The sequence below is a fragment of the Alligator mississippiensis genome, chromosome 1 (genome assembly GCF_030867095.1).
Source record: "Alligator mississippiensis isolate rAllMis1 chromosome 1, rAllMis1, whole genome shotgun sequence".
NCBI lineage: Eukaryota > Metazoa > Chordata > Crocodylia > Alligatoridae > Alligator > Alligator mississippiensis.
In genome coordinates, this window is record NC_081824.1 from 1,443,050 (window position 1) to 1,463,163 (window position 20,114).

General features: G+C 65.0%; 2 protein-coding genes across 2 annotated transcripts in view; one reads left to right on the forward strand and one right to left on the reverse strand.

The window, feature by feature from the left end:
* The first annotated feature begins 531 nt into the window (after positions 1 to 531).
* Positions 532 to 12,692, forward strand: GAREM2 (GRB2 associated regulator of MAPK1 subtype 2). The gene is made up of 6 exons (XM_059727646.1): positions 532 to 667; positions 2,725 to 2,865; positions 6,464 to 6,594; positions 6,891 to 8,018; positions 9,200 to 9,363; positions 10,552 to 12,692. Exons 1-6 carry the CDS (start codon positions 556 to 558, stop codon positions 11,486 to 11,488), a joined length of 2,613 nt encoding a protein of 870 aa, XP_059583629.1. The 5' UTR covers positions 532 to 555; the 3' UTR covers positions 11,489 to 12,692.
* Positions 12,693 to 13,672: 980 nt separating this feature from the next.
* The window catches only part of HADHA (hydroxyacyl-CoA dehydrogenase trifunctional multienzyme complex subunit alpha), a 38,152-nt gene continuing 31,710 nt past the window's right edge, over positions 13,673 to 20,114 (reverse strand). The window contains exons 15-20 of the mRNA XM_006258658.4: positions 19,111 to 19,251; positions 17,272 to 17,340; positions 16,712 to 16,907; positions 15,840 to 15,954; positions 15,184 to 15,329; positions 13,673 to 14,166 (exon numbers count right to left, since the gene is read on the reverse strand). Coding sequence (XP_006258720.2) covers positions 14,021 to 14,166; positions 15,184 to 15,329; positions 15,840 to 15,954; positions 16,712 to 16,907; positions 17,272 to 17,340; positions 19,111 to 19,251 — 813 coding nt within the window. The 3' untranslated portion in view covers positions 13,673 to 14,020. The remainder of the gene's footprint in view (positions 14,167 to 15,183; positions 15,330 to 15,839; positions 15,955 to 16,711; positions 16,908 to 17,271; positions 17,341 to 19,110; positions 19,252 to 20,114) is intronic.

The window sequence follows — 20,114 nt, forward strand, 5'->3', positions numbered from 1 at the left end:
ATGGAGGCGGCTGCCAGGGCACAGCCTTCCCCAGCCGCAGGCTGCCCGGGGCGCGACAGGGAGGGCGGCCGCAGCCGCGGCCTGGGGGGGAGCTTGCCCCTCGCCGGGCGCGTGCCAGCGCTTGCACGAGCCGCGTTGGGCGGCAGGGGGTGCTGCTGCCCCGCGCGCCGCCCGTGCCCCCCGGCTCGCAGCGGGGAGCCCCAGGCCGAGGGCCTGCACCCCGGCTCCCGGGCAGAGCGGGGCTGGCACCCTCCCTGCCGCCTGGTCGCGGGGGCTGGCGTGCAGCTCGGCCCGGCTCGGGGGTCCCCGGGGGGGAGGGGAGGGGGGGGGATGGAGGGTCTGGGTTGAGGGGGACGGCGGGGGGAGGCAGGAGGGGCTGAGCTGGGGGCCCGATCCCGGGGCTGGTCCCGGGCAGGACGGGCGGGCGGGCCCGATCCGGGGCGGGCGGGGGAGCGGGGCTGCGCGGGGCGGGGGCCGGGCCGGGGCCGGGGCCGGGGCCGGGGCCGGGGGCGGCGCGGGCGGCGGGCGAAGGCGGAGGCGGCGGCGGAGGCGGCCATGGAGAAGCTGTCGGCGGCGCTGGCGCAGGTGCGCTGGGGGCCGGGGCCGCTGCCCCTCGACGTGATCGTCAGCAGGTGCCGCCTGCCCGCGCTCGCCTGCCTCGGGCCCGGTGAGCCGGGACGGGCCGGGGCCGGGGCCGGGGCACGCGCGCGTGGGTGCGGGTGCGGGTGTGCGCGCGTGCACGGGCGGAGCCAGGTGCGTTGGGGACGCGGGGTCCCTTGTCCGACGGCGGCAGAGTTGGGGATGCTTGCATGCGTGTGCAACAGCTTTCGGGGGCTGTGTGCATACGTGTGCACATGTGCGCGCGCTTGGATGGGGGTGCATGCACTTACAGATGTCTGTGTGGCTGTGTGCACGCCCGTGCAGGTGTGCCCGCGGGGGTGCGCGCTGCGGGGCGCTGGCCGGGCGGGCCGGGTCGGTGCCGGCCCCGGGGTGCAGCCGGGGAGCGTGCCCGGGGCCGGCCAGGCCTCCCGGTCTTCCCTGGCTCGCGGTGCCGGGCCCTGCAGCCTCTGCACCCCGCGGGGCCGGCTCCTGGGCCGCGGCGGGGGCGCAAAGGGGCTGCCTCTGCTCGCGGCCCGGGTGCCAGCAGCTGCCGGGAGCGGGGCGCTGGGGCAGGGCAGATGGCCGGCGAGGCTGTAGCCGGGGCTGGCGGAGCAGCCTTGGCAGAGGTGCGTGGCAGCGCCGCGGAGCCCGGCCTCCTCCGCGGGGTCCCCGCAGCTGGGGGTGCTGCCCCTCAAGGAGGGTGTGCAGGGGGTTTGGGGGAGCGGGGGGCATTGCATATCTGGGCCTGGCAGCCCAGCCCCCCAACCTCCGTGGATGCAGAGCCCCGGGCCCCCATGGTGCTGGGGGGGGGGGACAGGACCAGGAGAGCTTTGTGCCGTGGGGTGTGCGCAACCCTGCAGCACCACGGACCCGCTTGCCAGGCCTGCGGGGTGGGCTTCTGGGGGTGCAGTGGGCTCCCCAGCATCAGCACCTGCTGCCCTGTGCGTGTATTCATGTATGTGTGCGTGCATGTTCATGCAGGCGTGCGTGCGTGTTCATGCAGGCGTGCATGTGTATGCACATGCGTGCACGTAGGTGTGCGTGTGTATGTGTTCGTGCCCGTGTGCACGCATGCATATGTACGTTCACGTAGGTGTGCATGTGACTGTACGTATATGTAGCTGCGTGTGTGCATGCCTGTGTGTGCAGAGGTGTGAAGACACACACATTCTTCATCCCCGGGGGGGCAAGGGGGCTGCCCCGATGCCTCGGTGGCGGGGGCGCCGTGCTGCGGCGGGTCCCAGGCCGGGCTGCCTGCCTCCTGGCGCGGGCGCCGGGGCCTGGTCCTGTGTCAATGCAGCGGTTGTTCCCGCCGGGCTGCGCGGCTGCCGCGTCCCCTATTTACTGCGAACAAAGACTCGTTTCCAGGACGACGCCCCGCGCTTGGCAGCGGGACCGGTCTCCTGGACCCCCGGCCCCCCCGCCCCGGGGCATCACCCAGCAGTTCAGGGGGAGGGGAGGGTGGGGTGGCTCCTGTTGGCCTGTGTGCACACGTGTGCACACACCCCAGACATCAAGGGACGCGTGTGCACCCACACGCACCTGGCTCCAAGGGACGCACACGTATGCACACAAGCACACCATTTCGAGGAACACATGTATGCACACATATGATGCTTAGACACACACACGTGCACATGACTCCAAGGGACACACGTGCAGACAGACCCACACGCACACACACGCATGACCCCAAGCAACATCCATGCTCACGCATGCATGCACCTATGCATGCCCCCACATGCACACAACTTCAAGGGATGCACACACATGCAGGCACGCACATGTGACTGCAGGGGACACGCAGACACATATACATGTGTGCACACGCCCAACTCCAAGGGACGCGCAGCCGCACACGTGCCATTCAGCAGCCACAAGAGGCATCCCAACATGCCTGCGCCCCTCCGTGCCCCCCCCCCACCTTGGGGGGCTGTGATTCACCTGCGCTGGGGTTCGATGTCTTGGGGTGGGAGGGTTTCTGGCCACCCCGGCCCCTCCTGGCAGCTGGCTCCCTCGGCCAGTCCATCCCAGTTGGCCCAGTGGGCTCAGTGTCACCTGCCCCCGTCCCCGTGGGGGGCACGGGGGGCTCTGGGCACTCACGGCCCGGCTTTCCCGCTGCAGGAGAGTACGTGGAGGGGGTGAGTGACCAGGACGTCCTGCTCATCCACTCCTGCCGCCAGTGGACCACGGTGACGGCGCACAGCCTGGAGGAGGGACACTACGTCATCGGGCCCAAGATCGACATCCCGCTCCAGTACCCAGGTAGGGACCCATGGCGGGCCGGGCGTCCTGCGGGGCCTGCGGCCTCGGGCACGGCTTGAGACTCGAGGAGGGGGCGCGGGCCCAGGCACGTGGGCCGTGCTCGTGGCGGTGGCGGCGCCGTGGCATTGTGAGCGGGGTCAGCCCCCCTCGGTCTTCTCTTCTGCAGACTCAATCAGCCCATTTCCCTCAGCCTCTCCTCCTCTGTCCTGTCCCCCAGCCCACAACCATTTTCACTGCCCTCCGCTGGACTCTCTCCAATGTGCCCACATCCTTTCTGTCGTGGGGGCCCACAGCTGGACAACAGATGTGCTCCAGATGTGGCCTCCCTGGTGCCTCACAGAGGGGAAGAAGCGCTGCCCTGGACCCGCGGCACTGTCCCCGGTGCAGGCGAGGGCCGTGGGGGCAGGGCTGCGCGCTGGGCGGGGGGCTGCGTATTAAGGCTCTGAGATCACCCAGGCCCTTAATGACCAGGCTAAGTGCTTCCCATCTCAGTAATCATTCACGTTGATGAATTAATAATGGGAGATGGATGGGGGGGGTCGACCCCCGGCCTGGGGGAGGGGCGGCGAGCCGCAGCGTGTTAACCTGCTTTGCTCGGCCTCATTCATAAAACCCAGCTCCAAGCTGCCATGACCCGAGCCGTGTTGCCTGGCAAAAGCGTGTGGGGTTGCTCAGCTTGGGGGGGTGGGGGGGGTGATGCCCCCGAGCCGGACCCTCAGTCCGGGACCGCGGTCCCCCCTCTGCCGGCTCCTCTGGTTCCCAGCTCCCTGGGGACCCGCAGCCTCGTGCATGCTCCTTGTTTCAACCTAGACCCTAAGTCCCAACTGCATCATCCCAGCCAGGGCTTTGTCAAGTCTGGGCTTCAAAACCTCCCAGGACGGAGACTGCACCACCGCCCTGGGGGGCCTGCTCCAGCGCTGCACCGCCCTCCTCGGGAGAAAAGTCCTCAAATACCCAGCCTCAGCTTCCCTTGCTGCAGCTTGAGCCCGTTGCTCCTTGTCCACCATCTGCCACCTCAGCCCCCAACCATCTTCATTGCCCTCCGCAGTCCTCCATGCCTAGCTGGGGGGAGTTACCACGCGGGGTTCACCCCGGGCCTGCTCTTGTCCAGCGTCCTCGTTAACGATTTGGAGGATGGGATTACGTTGGGCGGATCGCAGACGCCCCCGAGGGCAGAGCCAGTGCTGGAGAAATGGAGATGCAGGACAAGGGGCAGGGCTAGGAGCAATGGCCTCGAGCTGCAGCAGGGGAAACTGAGGCTGGAGACGAGGAGGGACTCTGTGACTCTGCGGGTGCTCAGGCGTGGGCCCGGGCTGCCCGGGGACGCGGGCGAGTCTCCCCCCTCGGACGTTTTCGAGGGCAGACTGGATTTAGGCAGGGCTGGTCCTGCCTGGAGCAGGGGCTGGACGAGCCAGGGAGCCGCACCTTCCTAGAGCCGTCGTGGGGGCAAACCCTGCACACGATGCACCAGCCGAGCCCAGCACGAACGCGCCGGGTCCAAAGCCTCCTGCCCGGCGGGAGCTCTCTGCAGCCGGACAACGGCTCTAGGATGGTGGCAGTCAGGAAAGCCGTGAGAGCTGAGCTGGCGCCGTCCCGGGGCTTGTCTAGTGGGCGCAGGGGAGGACAGCACCGCTCTAGGTGGGCTCGTGCAGGCCCTGCTTTGCTCTGACCCCTTTGCTGACGGGTGCAATGTGCCCCGGGGGGCGGCTGTGACCTGCCCAAGCCTGCGGCCTCTCTCCCCCACGTCGGCGGTTGTGTGGTTGCTGTCCCCCTGCCTGGTGCGGGGGCTGCGGGGTCTGGGCAGGCCCCGGGGGGGGGGGGGGGCCTCTAGACCGGGTGCTGCTGCTGCTGGCAAAGGGGGCTGCTCGCTTGGCCTGAAAGACTCGGGTCCAAACCCAGCCAGTGGCCAGAGCACGGTACTGGTGCATGCGTGTGTGCACACGCGTGTCCAGGAGAAGCCCGGTCCCCGCAGAGGGGTGGGGAAAAGCATCCAGAGGCCTGTGTGTGAAGCTGTGGGCGGGCGGCAAAGATGCCATCACCGGTCGGCCTGCTTCCACGGGGCCCCCTGTGTCCTAAGCTGTGGGTGTACATGTGCAGGCACATACATGTTTATGCACATGTGTTTGTGTGCGCATGCACAGGTGTACATGCATTTGTGCGCATGTGTGTGCATGTCTCTGTGCGCGCGTGTGCATGCATGTGTCTGCATGCATGTGTGAGCATGCATATGCATGCATTTGTGTAGGTGCGTACACATGTCTGCATGTCTGTGTGCGTGCGTGCACACATGCATGCATTTATATGATGTGTGTGTATACATCTGCATGTGTGTGCATGTGCATGTGTGTGCAAGTTTGATGTGCATGTCTGTGTGTAGGCACGTGTCTGTGTGTGTGCACACGTGCATGTATGTCCATTTGTGTGCATGTGTGTGTGTGTGTGTGCACGTGTGTGTAGGGCTGGGGGACACTGGAGCCTACCTGGAGCCCATGAATAGTGCAGGCAGGACCCTGGCACCGCATCCTCGGTGCATCCCAGCTCCCGTCTGCCTTTGAGATGGTTTCCCAGCACCCGGTCTGTGTCACGTGGCACCCGCACCGCGTGGCTCGGGTCCCTCCGTGGGGGGGTCCTGCCTGGTGGGTAGCAACGTCTGCCCGCTACAAGCCTGCTCTGTGACCCCGCTGCGTGGACGTGGCGGTGCTAGTCCAGACCCCAGCTGGGCCCTTGAAGCCCAGGAGGGCTGTCCCAGCCGTCCCGGGTCTGTCTCCAGAGGGACTGCACCCTCCAGGGTCCCCTGGGCCTGGGGTTGCCCGGCACTGTGGGCACCAAGGGGGTCTGGGGTCTCCTCCACCCACCTCCCCCGCTGCAGGCAGAGGGGCCCCAGGCAGCGACCCAGAGCCAGGCATCGAGAGCCCCCCCGGTGCTGCCTCCAGCCCTGCCCCCGCCCTGGCGGGCTTTGCACAGCCACCGCGGGCATCCTTTGTCCTCGTGCAAACCCGAACTGGGCGCCGGGAGACGGCACGCACCGGCGGTTGCTAGGTGACCCCCTCGGCGCCCCCAGCCCAGCTGACACGGTCGCATCTCGGTGACAGATGGACGGGGGGAGGGGAGGACCAGGCGAGGCAGCCGGGCGCTGACAGCAGGTCCCTGGGGAAGGGGCCGGGGGCTCCTAGGGGGAGAAGGAGCTGGGGCTGGGCCTCGTTGGAAAGCCCTTGGCCCTGTTGGGGGGAGGCAGGGGGTGCCAGGGGCTGGTACTCGCCCTAGGGTCCTGGTTTTATTTGCCGTGCATGGACCACGTACCGGCTGGGCCCGTAGCCCAGCCACGAGCGCCCAGCTCCCAGGGGTGTCTCTTGGAGCGGGGCGAAGTGGGAGCTGTGCAGCTGCTTGCAACAGCTCCCCTCGTGGCAACCTGCACTACAGAGCCACCGAGAGACCAGCCACGCTCCCGCTCGGCTGCGCGGCCCGGTGCCACCCCGTGGCCCCGCCACCTCCGCAGGGCCCCCATCCTCTTTCCTCTGGCACCAGTCAGACGCCGGGGGCCCGTCGGGGCTTGTGGCCGGGGTCCTGCCCTCTCACGGTGGGGGTTTTGCCCCGGCAGGGAAGTTCAAGCTGCTGGACCAGGACCGGGACGTGCGGGAGCCCGTGCAGTATTTCAACAGCGTGGAGGAGGTGGCCAGCACCTTCCCGGACCGCGTCTTCGTCATGGAGGCCATCACCTTCAGCGTCAAGGTCGGCACGGGGGGGTGTGGGCCCCCGTGAGCTCCCGCTACTGGACCCACGAACCCCCCTGAGCCCCTCGCTGCCCTGGGGCTTCCTGGTCACCCCCACCACTAGGCCAGGCTGCCTCAGTGGCCCTTTTTAACCCCTTAGTGCCCTTGGGATGCCCAGCCCCCACCTCCCATTTAACCCCTTGCTGCCCTGGTACCTCCCCGCCTTCACAGAGGCCCTGTTAACCCATTTGCCACCCTCTTGCCTCCCCCTCACAAACCCCCGTTTAACCCCCGGCTGCCCGTGCCGCCCCGCAGGTGGTGTCGGGGGAGTTCAGCGAGGACAGCGAGGTGTACAACTTCACGCTGCACGCGGGGGACGAGCTGACGCTGATGGGCCAGGCCGAGATCCTGTGCGCCAAGGCGGGCAAGGAGAAGTGGCGCTTCAACAGCCTGCTGCGCAAGCTGGGCCGGGCGGCGCCGGCCGCGGGCCGGGCGGCCAAGGGCAAGATGCCGTGCCTGATCTGCGTGAACCACCGCACCAACGAGAGCCTCAGCCTGCCCTTCCAGTGCAAGGGGCGGTTCAGCACGCGCAGCCCGCTGGAGCTGCAGATGCAGGAGGGCGAGCACACCATCCGCAGCATCATCGAGAAGGTGCGGCTGCCCGTCAACGTGGCCGTGCCCAGCCGCCCGCCCCGCAACCCCTACGACCTGCACGCCGTGCGCGAGGGCCACTGCTACAAGCTGGTCAGCATCATCTCCAAGACCGTGGTGCTGTGCTGCATCCTGCGCCGCGAGGCCGTGGCCCCCTTCCACTTCTTGCTGCTGGCCGACATGCCCCGGTTCCTGCTGCCCGAGGCCGGCGGGGGCGACCCCCAGCTGGACAAGCTGCTGCGGGACAGCGCCGCGCTGTGCCAGGAGCGCTTCGACCCCGACGAGTACTCCAAGGCCGTGCGCGAGGCCCGGCCCGACTTCTCCGAGGAGTGCGCCAGCCCGCGGCGCCTCCGCCTCTGCCTGCAGGGCTACGGCCAGCCGGACCTCGGGCCGCCCCTGCAGCGCCTCTCGCTCTGCCTCTACGGCGGCGCCTTGCTCCACAGCCCCGACAACCCCGAGGCCCCAGGGCCGCCCCACTCGCTTCTCCTGTCCCGCCGCGAGCCCTCCGGCTTGGCCGAGCCGCCCGACGCGGAGCGGGAGTACGTGACGCCCGACTGGGCCGAGCCCGACTTCCGGACGCCGGAGCCGCTGGAGATCCCCTACGAGGAGCTCTGGGCCAACCAGGCGCCCGAGAGCTACGCGGAGCCCAGCGCCAACCTGCCGGGGCTGGGCTGCGCCGGGCCGGGCCCACGGGACCTCATCTCCTTCGGGGCCAGGTCCCCACTGGCCTCGCCTCGCCGCCCCCGCGTGCCGGGGGACGCGCCGCCCCCCGTGCCGCCCAAGTCGGAAGCGGTAAGAGACTCCCGGGGGCTGGGACCCCCTGCCTGGGTTGTAGAGTCGGGAAAGGATAGACAACGAGGGTGGGAAGGGACCTCGGGAGGTCACGTCTAGTGCAAGCCTCAACTGCATCATCCCAGACAAGGCTTTGTCTAGCCGGGGCTTCATCCCCTCCAAGGATGGAGAGCCCACCACCTCTCTGGGCACCCGTTCCAGTGCTTCACCACCCTCCTGGTGAGAGTTTTTTTCCAAATATCCAATCTCAACTTCCCTTGCTGCAGCTTGAGCCCATTGCTCCTTGTCCTGTATCTGCCCCCACTGAGACCAGCCCAGCTCCACCCTCTTTGCAGCCCCCCTGCAGGGAGGTGAAGGCTGCTATTCAATCCCCCTCGGTCTTCTCTTCTCCAGACTAAATCAGCCCAGTTCCCTCAGCCTCTCCTCACCAGTCCTGTCTCCCAGCCACTGAACCATTTTCATTGCCCTCCGCTGGACTCTCTCCAATGTGTCCACATCCTTTCTGCAGTGGGGGACCCACAGCTGGACACAGGACTCCAGATGTGGCCTCCCCAGTGCTGGATAGAGGGGAAGAATCAGTGCCCTCGATGGGCTGGCAACGCTCCTCCCAATGCAGCTGGGGATGCATCGAAGTCCCAGCGCCGCGGGGCTGCAGGGCACTCCCGAGGTCACATCTGGTCCAACCCTGCCTGAGGCAGGATCAGCCCTGCCCAAACCAGCCCAGAGCCATTACCTAAACTCCACGCAAGACGACCGTCAGCCCGACAACACCAGACATCGCACCCGGCCCTGCCGCGGGGCACGCAGCCAATGTCTGCTGCTACGACCCTCGAGATCCCGAGTAGAGGCCCGTGGCCCTGCCACAGAGGAAGGGAAAAACCTTGCAAAACCTCTCAGTCCAGACCAATCGGCAAATCCCTTCCTGCCCCCAATGCAGCATTGGTCTGACCCTTCAGGGGTCCACACGCAGGGGCCAGACCCAGCAGCCAGGACCCTGCGGGGTTGGTGCAGGAGGAGCATTGGCCCAGCCCAGCCCCATCCCCAGCCTGGGCTGCAGCACCCAGCGCCTCTGGGGAGAGGCTTAAAACCCGGGTAGCAGCAGGGTGAGCTTGTCCTGCAACTCGCCCCGGGCCCACGTTGGGGGGATTCCCTCGCTGACCCCCACCCCGTCCCTTTGGCAGGTGAAGGAGGAGTGCCGCCTGCTCAACGCGCCGCCCGTGCCGCCCCGGGGTGGCCGCCTGCACGCTGCCCCCAGCCCGCCCGTGCCCCTGCGCTTCCCCAAGCTCCCGCCTGCCCAGTCGCCCACCCCCAGCCTCTCCTACTACTCCTCCGGGCTGCACGACGTGTGAGTGACGGCGGGGTCCCGGGGGGTGGTGGAAGGGGCCCGGCTCTCGCGTGGGGGGAGGCCACCCAGCACCCACATCCCTAGCCCCCCTGGGTCACCCTCTGCTGCCCCGGGCAGCTGAGCAAGGGGGCTGGAGCGGGGCAGTGCTCCGGGAGAGGTGGGCCCTGCCCCAGGGGTCCCCGCCGGCACGGGCGGCCCCAGCCCCCACAAGCCAGGCTTGTTCGTCCCTGCCCCGGGCCAGCAGGATGGAGCCCCGGTCCCCTGGCGCTGGGACGTGGCTCCAGCCAGGCCGGCCTCAGCCCCTCTGCAGAGAGGGGCACGTCCCTGGGGTCGCCTGAAGCCGAGCACAAGGCAGGGTGGATCTGCACCTCGTTAGATGAACCCAAGTCCATTGATTCTTCCTCTCTCTCTTTTTTTCTTCCTCTTTTTCCTTTGTTTTTCCTTCTTTCCCTCTTTCTTTTCTCTCCCTCTCTCCTTGCCTGCCTGCCTTCTCTATCGCGATACATGTGTATATAGATATAGCTGAAGTGCACTTCATCTGATGCCGTGAATGCGCGTGCATGAAGCAGGGTATCAGGAAAGAAATGCAAATGTAAACGCAAGGGGGAGCGAGGGGCGGGCAGTGCTGGGGGAGACAAACAAGCAAGCGATAAACCCATAGGCACAAAGTGGCCGGCGAAGCTCAGCCAGGTAGCGGGCTAAGAAGCCGTCGCCCCTGTTTAAACCATGCTGAACACAGCCCGGCCTGTGGACATGGCCCCAGGCCTGGTTCGAGTCAGTGGTGGCAGGGTTTCCGTCTCAGACCAGCCGCCCCGAGCTCAGTGAGGGGCGTCCAGGGCGGTCGAGGCGTCTTCCCCCAGCCCACGTGTTTTTGGCATCCGACGTGGGCTCGTCCGTCCCAGGTAGACGGCAGCGGGGCCCTGAGAGCAGGGGAGGGCGCCTATGACACCGGGTGAGTTGCAAACGGACGCCCCGCGCCCGTCGTAAGCAGCGGTCCGGTGCCGCGACACCGTGGTCTGCGTTGTGCTGCGCAGCCGCTGCGGTTTGTCTCTAAGGTGCAAATCGACCCTGCCTGCGACTCGGCCTCTGCCATCCTGCCAGGACGCCCCCCTCCCGGCCGAGGCAGCCCCCGGGGCCCTGGCCGTGCTGTGCCAGGCCCCCCGGTAGCTCTCGCTTTCCCCCCGGCAGGTCGGGCCCACGGAGCGGGAGCTGCTCGCCCTCGCCGGACTCCTACTCCCTGTACTGCTACCCCTGCACCTGGGGCGACTGCAAGGCCGGGGACTCGTCGGGCCGGCCGCTGCCGGGGGCCCTGCCGCCACCAGCCCCCACCTCGTGGTCGGACCCCTGGGCCTACGCGGACGCGGGCCCCAGCGTGGCCAGCGGGCGCTCCACGCCGCTGCTGGGGGGCGAGGCCGGGCTCAAGACCTACCACAGCTGCCCCCGCCTGAAGCCGCCCCACGGGCAGAAACGCTTCGCCCCCTTCGGAGCCCTGAACCCCTTCTCCAACCCGGCCTATTCGCCCAGCCCCTCCGCCTCCTCCGCCGACTGGCTGGACACCCTGGAGTGGCAGAAGCCGCCCGCGGCCGCCTCGCCGGACACTTTCGCCTCCTTCGAGGCCGGTCCCGGCAGCTCCCCGGAGCCGGAGCCCCGCTACGGAGCCGGGGGGCCCGGCCCAGCGCCCCCGCCGCGGCCGCCCAAGGGCTTCGAGGCAGAGAACATCGTGATCCGCAGCACGGCCCCGCTGTCGCCCACCATCGTGCGGGGCGCCGAGGGCGGCGTCACCCGCGTCTACCTCACGCAGGGCGTCATCGAGGTGCCGCCCGCCTCGGCGCCCCGCTGCGGCGCGGGCGAGGGGGCGGCCCACGTGCCGGGGCTGCCGCGGCGGGACGGGGCGGCGTGGCGCCCGCCGGCCGACCTGTCTGCGCTGTCGGTGGAGGAGGTGTCGCGGTGCCTGCGGTTCATCGGGCTGTCCGAGGACGTGGTGAGCTTCTTCTCGCGGGAGCGCATCGACGGCAGCATCTTCGTGCAGCTCACCGAGGAGATCCTGGCCGACGACTTCAAGCTCACCAAGCTCCAGGTCAAGAAGATCATGCAGTTCATCAAGGGCTGGCGGCCCAAGATCTAGCCGGACGCCGGGGTCCCCTGCCAGTCAGTCGGGGCCCGTAGGGATGGACCGGACCTGTGAGCCTCTGGGCTGCGCCGTGGGCAAAGGGGCAGGGGGGGTATTAGACCCCCTCCACCCACAGCGGTGGCCCCACGCCTGGTGCTCCCTGCCCGAGCGGGACGCCGTGTGCACGGGGCTCAGCCCATGCGGGGGGCAGGACGCTCCTGCCTCGGCTGCAGGGTGCCAGCTGCTCCCTGCCTGCCCCCAATTTGGGGAAGGGGATTCTGGTTTAACGCCTTGTTGCCCGAGTTAAGGCGGGGGGAACTCCTCCCCGATCCTGCTGGGGTGGTGCTTCCTTCACATTGCTCCCTCCTCCTTCCTGGTTAGCATCTCCCTCTCCTCTCCCAGGGACCCCCCTAGATCTGCCCCTGAACCTGGGCCTGGCAGGGGGCTGGGTGCTGCACATGTGCCCCTGGGGCAAGAAACGCTGCTCTCGTGGTGCATGAAGCTGGTGGAGAGCTCCTGGGTCCCAGGACCCGTCTCCACAGCTGCCCCCTGGACTTGCACAGCCGCCGTGCTGCACACCCACGTCCCCCCCAGCCCTGAGCGTGGCTGCCAGAGCCTAGCCCAGCAGGGACTAGGCCCAAGGGGGGTGGAGATGGAGGGTTGCAAGCCCTGGTCTGGGGCCGGGCTGGGGGCAGGCGTTTTAGTGGTTCACAACAGGGAATATAGCTGGTGAGTGCCTGGTGCTCTGCGCCAGCCCTGCAGCGATGCTGGCCATGGCCCCTCCCTGGGCACCCCCGAGGGCACACAGAGGTAGGCAAATGCATGGGAAGCCTCGGGAGCCTGCTGTGGCATGTGCCCCTTGCCTAGGAGATGGCTGGCAGAGCCCACCTCCCACCTGCACAGCCTGCGATACAGGAGAGGGCGTCTCCTTCTCAGCCTGGCAGAGAGGGGCATGTGTGGGCACCCGCCTGCCGTAGGGCACAGCCCCCTGCACCCACCCAGCTCCCTCTGGTAATCAGGACTAAAATGACCCCCAACTAATCCTGGCCCCGCTGGGCCTGATGATAACGCTGCGGCCCCTGCTCCCTTCCCTCCCCCTCGTCTAACCTGGGAGGGCGAGACCAGCCGGGGCCTGGTGGTGCTGGGCAAGCCTGGGGCGCGTTTCTACTGCTTTCACTTAATCCGCGTGGATTGGAGAAATAAACGACCGAGAAAGAGAGCCGGGGGCACCGTGCATGCAAGGAGCGGGTGGGAGGGTATAGCCCGTACCCAGGGCAGGGAGCGTGGACCCAGAGCAGCCCCCTGCCCAACGTCACTGGGGCTGGCCTCCACTGCTGCCCCAGGGACAGGCACCAACCCCTGCCCCACAGCAGCCACCTGGGAGCAGGGATCCAGAGGGGCTGCCACGGGCAGAGCCAGCAGCTCTGGCTCGTAGGCACTGCCCCACCCCTGCACATGCACAGGGAACCGGCCTCGAACGCTGCAGTGCAAGCTGTTCCCTCCACAGGTTGCGGCTGGCGCCCTCCGCCGCAGCTCCGCGACTGCTGCCAGGGGTTGGCGCTGCACGGCAGCCTCAGGGGAGCTGCCTGCGACGAGGGAACTGCCTCTGCGGCCCCGACGCTGGAGACAGGCGGCACCTGAGATCAAAGGAGCTTCCTCCGGACAGGCAGAGCCTGCGGCTCAAGGCCAGAGCAGCCAGCACAAGTGGGGCTGGTCAGCATGAGACGAGCCCTGCAAAGGGGGCTCAGGGAGGCGAGACAGCCCCTGCCTGGTTCTGCCCTGCCACCATGATCCAGGCAGCCCCACGGCAGGACGAGGGGGTGGGGGAAGGGGAGCTGCCTGGCAATTAGTGACAGGTGGGCAGAGATTTAAAGCCTTTTAGTTTGAATTAAGCTCTCCCCGTGGGGGCCCCGTCTGGCCGGCGCAGGATGGATGGGCAATTACAGCAGGGCCCATCTGGCGGCCGAGCAGACAGCAGCGCCATGGCTCCTGCGGACAGATTGATCCATGCCAGAGGTGACCGAGGCAGGGAGGGGGCTTTGTTCAGCCGCCAGCAGCCTGGATGCACAGAGCAGCAGGCTGGCCTCGAGGTAGGGGAGCGCGGCCACCCCCAGCACCCACCCCGGCTGAGCACAGCCCCCTTGCACCCCGAGGCTGCGTGCCTGGCCCAGCAGCGTATCACACAGACGGAGTCTGAGAAACCAAGAGTGTGGGGTTTATTGTTGAGCGGGTGCAGTGATGGGCAGGGACACGCAGGTGCTCGGGGCACGGGTGTCCTGGCTCTGCTGGTTGGATGGGCGGCTGCAACACGTGGGACTCAGAGGCTGGACACAAGGGAGGCTCTTTTTTTTGAGCTGCCACAAGGGGTGATGCCCAGCCTGGGGGCAGAAGGGGCCACGTGCCCATACTACCGTGGCTGCTAAGGCACTTGGAGGACTGCAGGCAACGAGGGCACCTGTGGCCCCTCCTGCTCTGCCCCCGGCGCTTGCGAGATCCACCTACAGCAAAGCCGCTGCCCTGCCCGGGCTCTGCAGCTCACGGGGACCGTCACTTGTGGAACTTCTTGCCTGGGTCTTTGGCGTGGTCCAGCAGCAGCTGGCAGGGGGTGAACTGGCTTCCGTAGACGGCCTCGTACTTCCTCAGGCTGTCCACCAAGCGCCCGGCGCCGTGTGCATCTGTGTAGCGGAAGGGACCTGCCGAGGGGACACGGGAGGGTGGCTCAGGAGAGCCCGGCTGGAGGGAGAGGCCTGCAGGGGCCTGGGAGGGTGGCTCTGACCATCAAGACCAAGAGGAGCCTCTAGCAGAGAGGGCACCCCACCCCAACCCCCTCCTTGCTGTTTGCTAGGGTCAGGCTGTGCCATGAGGCAGCTGGCAGCACTCCAGCCTGCGTGCGTGGGGACAGCAGATTTGGGCACCAAAGTGGCTGTAGAAGCTTCCACTACAGAGTCCCAGCTGCACTCAGGGCTACTAATGATCCCAATTGAGCCGCTAATACACCCAGGATCCGCCTGCCCTGCTGGGCAGCATCTCTGCTGAAGGGGAGGAGGTGACCACTTCACTCTACACACCTGCAAGGCACAGCTGTGCCGGATCCCCACCCCCATCCCCAGCTAAAGCTGCAGGCCTCCAAGGCCAGGGCTTCACAGAGTGAAGGCAGGGGGCAATGGTCGAATCTCATAAGCAGAAGAAAAGCAAGGCTGGGCCACTGGCTGCTCACCCTTGGCCAAGCTCAGAGTCGCACAGGACCCACCCCCTTCCATGAGGCTGAGGTACGACAAATGATCCGCTCCTGCTTTAGGCAGCTGGCTGCACGCAACGTGGTGCTGCACAGAGCGGTCCCTTGGCCAGTCATACAGGCCGAGGCCCCACGGAGATCCCAATTCCCCCAGAGCGAAGAAGTCTCCATGCTGGGCTCTAAAGCAGAGGTGAGAACCAGGCCCAGCTGCTAATAGGACTGAGATGCGAGTGCCCTGGCTGTGCTGTCTGCACTGTGAAGACCACACGGGGTTGGGGTCCAGCCGAGGTGATGGACATAACCCCTCTGAACTACTTGCCACTCACCACTCCCAGGAGCAGACCGCAGGCCTGTCAAGCCCGGTGTCCTGACCCAGTATAGGGGCCAGTAGCTGAGGCCTGGCCTCCAGCCTGTTGCAAATGCCTGGGCCCCGGTGCTTGCTCTTCAGCAGAGCGGTGGAGATGCCCCTGCTTACCTCCCAGGCAGGGCGGGAAGCCCAAGCCAAACACAGCGCCGATGTCCCCCTCCACAGGGTTGCTGAGAATGCCCTCCTGCAGGCACATGACCGCCTCGTTCACAAACCGCGTCACCAGGCGCATCTGGATGTCCTGGTCAGTGGAGCTGCAATGGAGACACGTGCAAGGGTCACTCGGGTAGCCAGGGGACTGGGAGCAGAGGGCGAGTGCAGGAGTCATTCATAGCTCACTGAATGCTCCCAGCCACACTTGTCTGCTGGCCTGAGGCAGGCGGGGAGGAGCCAGGAAGGGATCAGGCTGGAGCAGTACCGGAGCTAGGTCAGTGTCAAGACTGCAAGACCCAACACAAGAGCATGCTGGTCCCTAGCAAGGAAGGCAGAAAACAATCTATCGCAGGGTCCCAAAGCCCCAGGAAGAGCCCAGCATGGACTCTGGTAACACAAGCCCACCCCAGTTCTCAAGGGTGCTGGGCTTTCCTGAAGCAACACTGCCCTGCGGCCTGAGCTACCAGCTACAGCCACGGTCCCCTGCCCTCAGCTGGCCAGGCCCAAAGGCTGTCAGGAACACAGCGAGATGGTCTTGATGGGGCTGGGTGCCAGGGCCAGGTCCACCCTCTCGCCCCACAGTCTGCGGGGCTGGCATGCGATTTACTTACACTGCAGGGTTGGCTGACAACTTGAACCTGGCCAGGAGCTCATCCATGCCAGAATTGAGGCTCCTGTTCTTCACGCCTTCCTGGTAGATGTAGAAGCCCTTCAGAGCTTTGCGGCCTGCCAGGGGGAAAGGGCGCTGGTTACAGGGCAGAAGGGGAGAAGCAGTAGCCTCCTGTGGCTGCTGGGACATTTGCCTGTGAGCCACTGGTCACTTGACAAGTGAGACTGTGCCAAGCCCCACTGCTCCCTAGGAAGCAGCTCCCCTGCTCTCTGGAGAAGGAAGCCAGCAACGTGGGCTTGACCACTTGGTGGAGAAAGAGCAGTAGCTCCTGTAGCAGGGCAGGGGTGGGAGACAAGGGAGGGGGTGCAGACGTCTGCTGGACCTTGCTAAGAAGTGCCCAGCACTGCCTGTCCTTGCTGCCATGAGGGCTGGAGGCCCCAAGGCAGAGTGACCCGCTCCCACTGTCCCCACAACCAGCAGACCTGTCCACACTGGTCCAGTCAGCGCTCAGGAGCACAGGCATTACAAAGGAGGACAGAGCAACCCGAGCACAGCCCGCAGGCTCAGCATGCTAATACTCCAGCCGGGGCTTGGGTGCAGCTCCTGCTCCCAGCCTTCAACGAGGCGCCTGCCTTGGGAGATGGCTCTGCGCCACGTGGCCTTGTGCAGAGGAACAGCAGCCACTGGCAGGCACCACCTGTCCCAGCCACCTCCTGTCATGGAAGGTCAAAATGACCCGAATACCAGATGCGCCCCTAGCTGCCCACTTGGGCTCCCATACCCCTGCCATCAGGTTGGGGCTGTCAACAGGCAGAGAGGAAGAGGAGGGTGCAGCAGGACCCAGTCCAGCCCCGACGTGCCAGCCCCACTCACCCAAGAAGCCCTTCTCCACCATGAGCTTCATCAGCTCAACGCTGCCGCCGCCAAAGCGCTCGCCGAAGGCTTTGCCCAGGTCCTCTGCCACGTGGGCAGCCACGTCCACCCCCACCTCATCAATCAGGGTGGCTGCACCCACGGGGAAGCCGAAGCCAGTGGAGAGGGCGTCCAACTTCTTGGGGTCTGTGCCTTCCTGCAGGGGGAAACCATGGGAGGTTACTCAGGAGCTAAAGGCCCTTTGGAGCCTGGAGGAGTCCTGCCCACCCCACCCAGGGACCAGGGCCTGGCAGGGAGAGGGGTGCCGAGGAGTACACGCACTTGGGTGTAGCTCTCTTGTGGTTTGATAAGCAGCCTCCCCCCTAGAGCTGCCAGCTGGATAGGCCAGGGGGTCTATGCCACCCGTACATCACCACCAAGGCTGCAGCAAGAGGCCCAGAGCAGATGCAGGGTGCCTGGCGTAGCTTTCCTTACACACACAGGCACACTTGAGTGCTGCATGCCAGTGTGACCCGTCGCTGTCTGCTTCCCCCCCACTCCAGAACATTGCCCCAACGCACCTGAAGGACCCGGACCATTTCTGCCAGCATCGGCCCTAGACATCGGGTCGTGTAGAAACCTGGGCCGTCCTGGGGAAGGAGAGGAGCAAAGCAGGTTAGTTCCGAAAGCGCGGCAGGAACGAAGCTCTTCTGCCTGCTGCGAGTGCAAGGGCTGCTGTGAGGCAGGGCAGGAGATGCACCCCAAACGGGCAAAGTGCAACGTGGCACATTTACCTCAAGCGGAACGATGCTCTGTTGTACGGGCCGGGTGCAGCCAGTTCTTGAGCTGGCTGCCCAGGGAGGTGGTAGTATGCCACTTCTCCCCCAGAGAAAATGGGTCTTGTGCCCAGGCCCAAAGGGGCAACAAAAGCCACCAAACTGTCCATGGGTTCATGCTCCATGACTCGACAACCAGGCTGGTTCCAGCTGGACAGAAAACAGCACATGGAAAGCTCTGCCAGTGCTTACCCCTGGAGGACAGGGAGTATTTTCACTCTTATAATTGTGCCCAGCTCTGACTCCCAAGAGCTTAGCACAGAGTCGGATCGTACCGACTGAACTCAACGCAGGTGGGGCAAGGCTCACTTGAACCCCGTTGTCCGTACTGGGCGTGACAGATGTACAGCAGCAAACAAGCTGGGGGAAGACGTTTTAACACAAAACTGCCCTCAAACAGAGAGGAGGCATTTGCTAAGTCACAGACTCTGCTTAGAGCATTAGCAGAGGGGCCAGACAGCCACCAGCTCTGCAGGAGACCAAGGCTGGGAGCACCCCACCGGCCAAGTCTCTTGGCAGGGGGAGCTAAGAAGGCCTGTGGTTTGGGAGCCATATCCTAGTAACTTTTCTTGGTAGTGCTGGAGCCCTGCAAGGGATGAGATCCCACCACTCCCCCAGGCAGCTGGCTTCACTGCTCTGCTGCTCACAGTAAGGAAGTTCTTCCTGAGCTCTGCTCTGACCCTGCCTTGCTGCAGTTTAGCCCGTTGTCTTGTAGCTGTGCTGCGCTGTGCCCTATAGATGATGGGATTTTTCTGCCCTCTCCAAGGGGTTCCCTTGCTCCTCTGGGTTTGGCACCATTTTTGCTCTGCAGCTTGGACCATTTCCTTTTAATTCTCTTTTCCCATCCTTCCCCTCAGACACACAGTCACCCCTAACCACTTACCTGTCCTAAAAGCCAGGAGGGCCTCACAGCTTGAGGTCACACTCAAGCAAGGAGAGCCTGGAGAACCAAGGGCGGATTTGATAACAGTTCAAATACCGGCAGACCGATTACAGGGGGAATGGAGATGGGCTTTTCTCTGTGGTTGTAAGGGGATAGGACTAGGAGCAACAGCTTCAAGCTGCAGCAAGGGAAACTGAGGCTGGAGATGAGCGGGGACTTTCTGACTCTGAGGGGGGTCAGACACGAGAACAGGCTGCCTGAGAAGTGGTGGACTCTCCATCCCTGGACATGCCCAAGAGCAGGCTGGAGAGACACTTGGCTGGGCTGGTTTAGTCAGGCATGGTCCTGCCTTGAGCAGGGGGCTAGACTAGGTGACCTGTGAGGTCCCTCCAGTCTTCATCTCCAAGCTGGCAGGGTAAATGGGAAGGTCCCTGCCCTGACTGTGGGTTAGGAGATGGGAGCCCTGTTCGTCTCAGGCCTTCAGGGCTGTTGGCAAAGGAGGCAGGGGGGAGCCGCTGGAATCCTTACCCCTAAGCTAATCATCCCTGGGCCTTTCAGCCCTGCTTTGACCTCATGGCCATAGAGCTGTGCCTGCAACAGAGCTGCTCAGGCAAGCCCCAAAGGCTTTGGAGCTGCAGCTGAACATGTTGAATTCCCCAGCTACTTCACAGACCCTGGGATCCCAAGTAAAGGCACTTTACCTTGACCACGATGATCAACTTGCCCTGCTTGAGGCCGACAGCCACAGCAGCAGCAGCTGTGTCCTGGGACGTTTTGTCAGTAGTGATGATTTCCAGCAGCTGCATCTTGTCAACGGGGGAGAAGTAGTGCATCCCAACCACCTGCAGGGAAAGGAGAGAAGGCCCAAACTCAGCATTCAGAGAAAGCAGGTCAGGCTGAATTATGCAACTCTTTGGGTACAGACAGAGGCTGGCCTCATTGGCTTCACATGGGTGGTAAGAGGGCTGTTGTGCTTACAAGGAAGGAGGCACTGGTCCAGGAGGGAACTGATCTCTTTCCAGTCTGAATGCAGCACTTTGGGGGCTGAGTCTACAACAATCTACCTGGAAGTAGTTTAGCATCCACAGCAGGCAGCTGCCTTGCGCCAGCATCTTCAGTACGTCCATCCAGCTTCCTCAAATCCGCAAGAAGTTAGAGGCACTATGTGCCCCACAGTAGCAGGCCTGTACTTTGGACAGGCTCTTTGATTTGGGCGAAAGGAAGTGCACAAAGTTCCCAGGAAGCCCAGGGATGCCAAGTATGAGGACTTGACAACACCAAAAATGATGAAAGTGAAATAAGCCCTCTACTCAAAGTTTATGCTACATATCTGGTTGAGTTAGTTTGCACATCTACCCTACCTTTTGCTTGATCTTGTCTGGCTAGTGAAGAGACTGAATTTGTCTCAAGATACTGGTCAATTCAGTGCTTTCTCCCGACTGACAGGCCACCCAAAGGCTCTCTCTGCTACCCCCAGCATGCTAGCAGCTGCTGAAGGTAGGACTGACCAGGTTATTGCTAGGCGCAGCCATGGGAGAAGCAGGGGGGAAAGGAAGGGGAAACTGTTTGTCACTAGGTCTGAAATGGCACCAGTTGGACCAGGAGAGTTTGGGAGACTCAGTCGCTCAGGACTAGCAGGCTTCTAGCAACTCTGGGAACCATGTGACCATTGGGGCAGTGCCGATACCCAAGCTAACCTACAGAG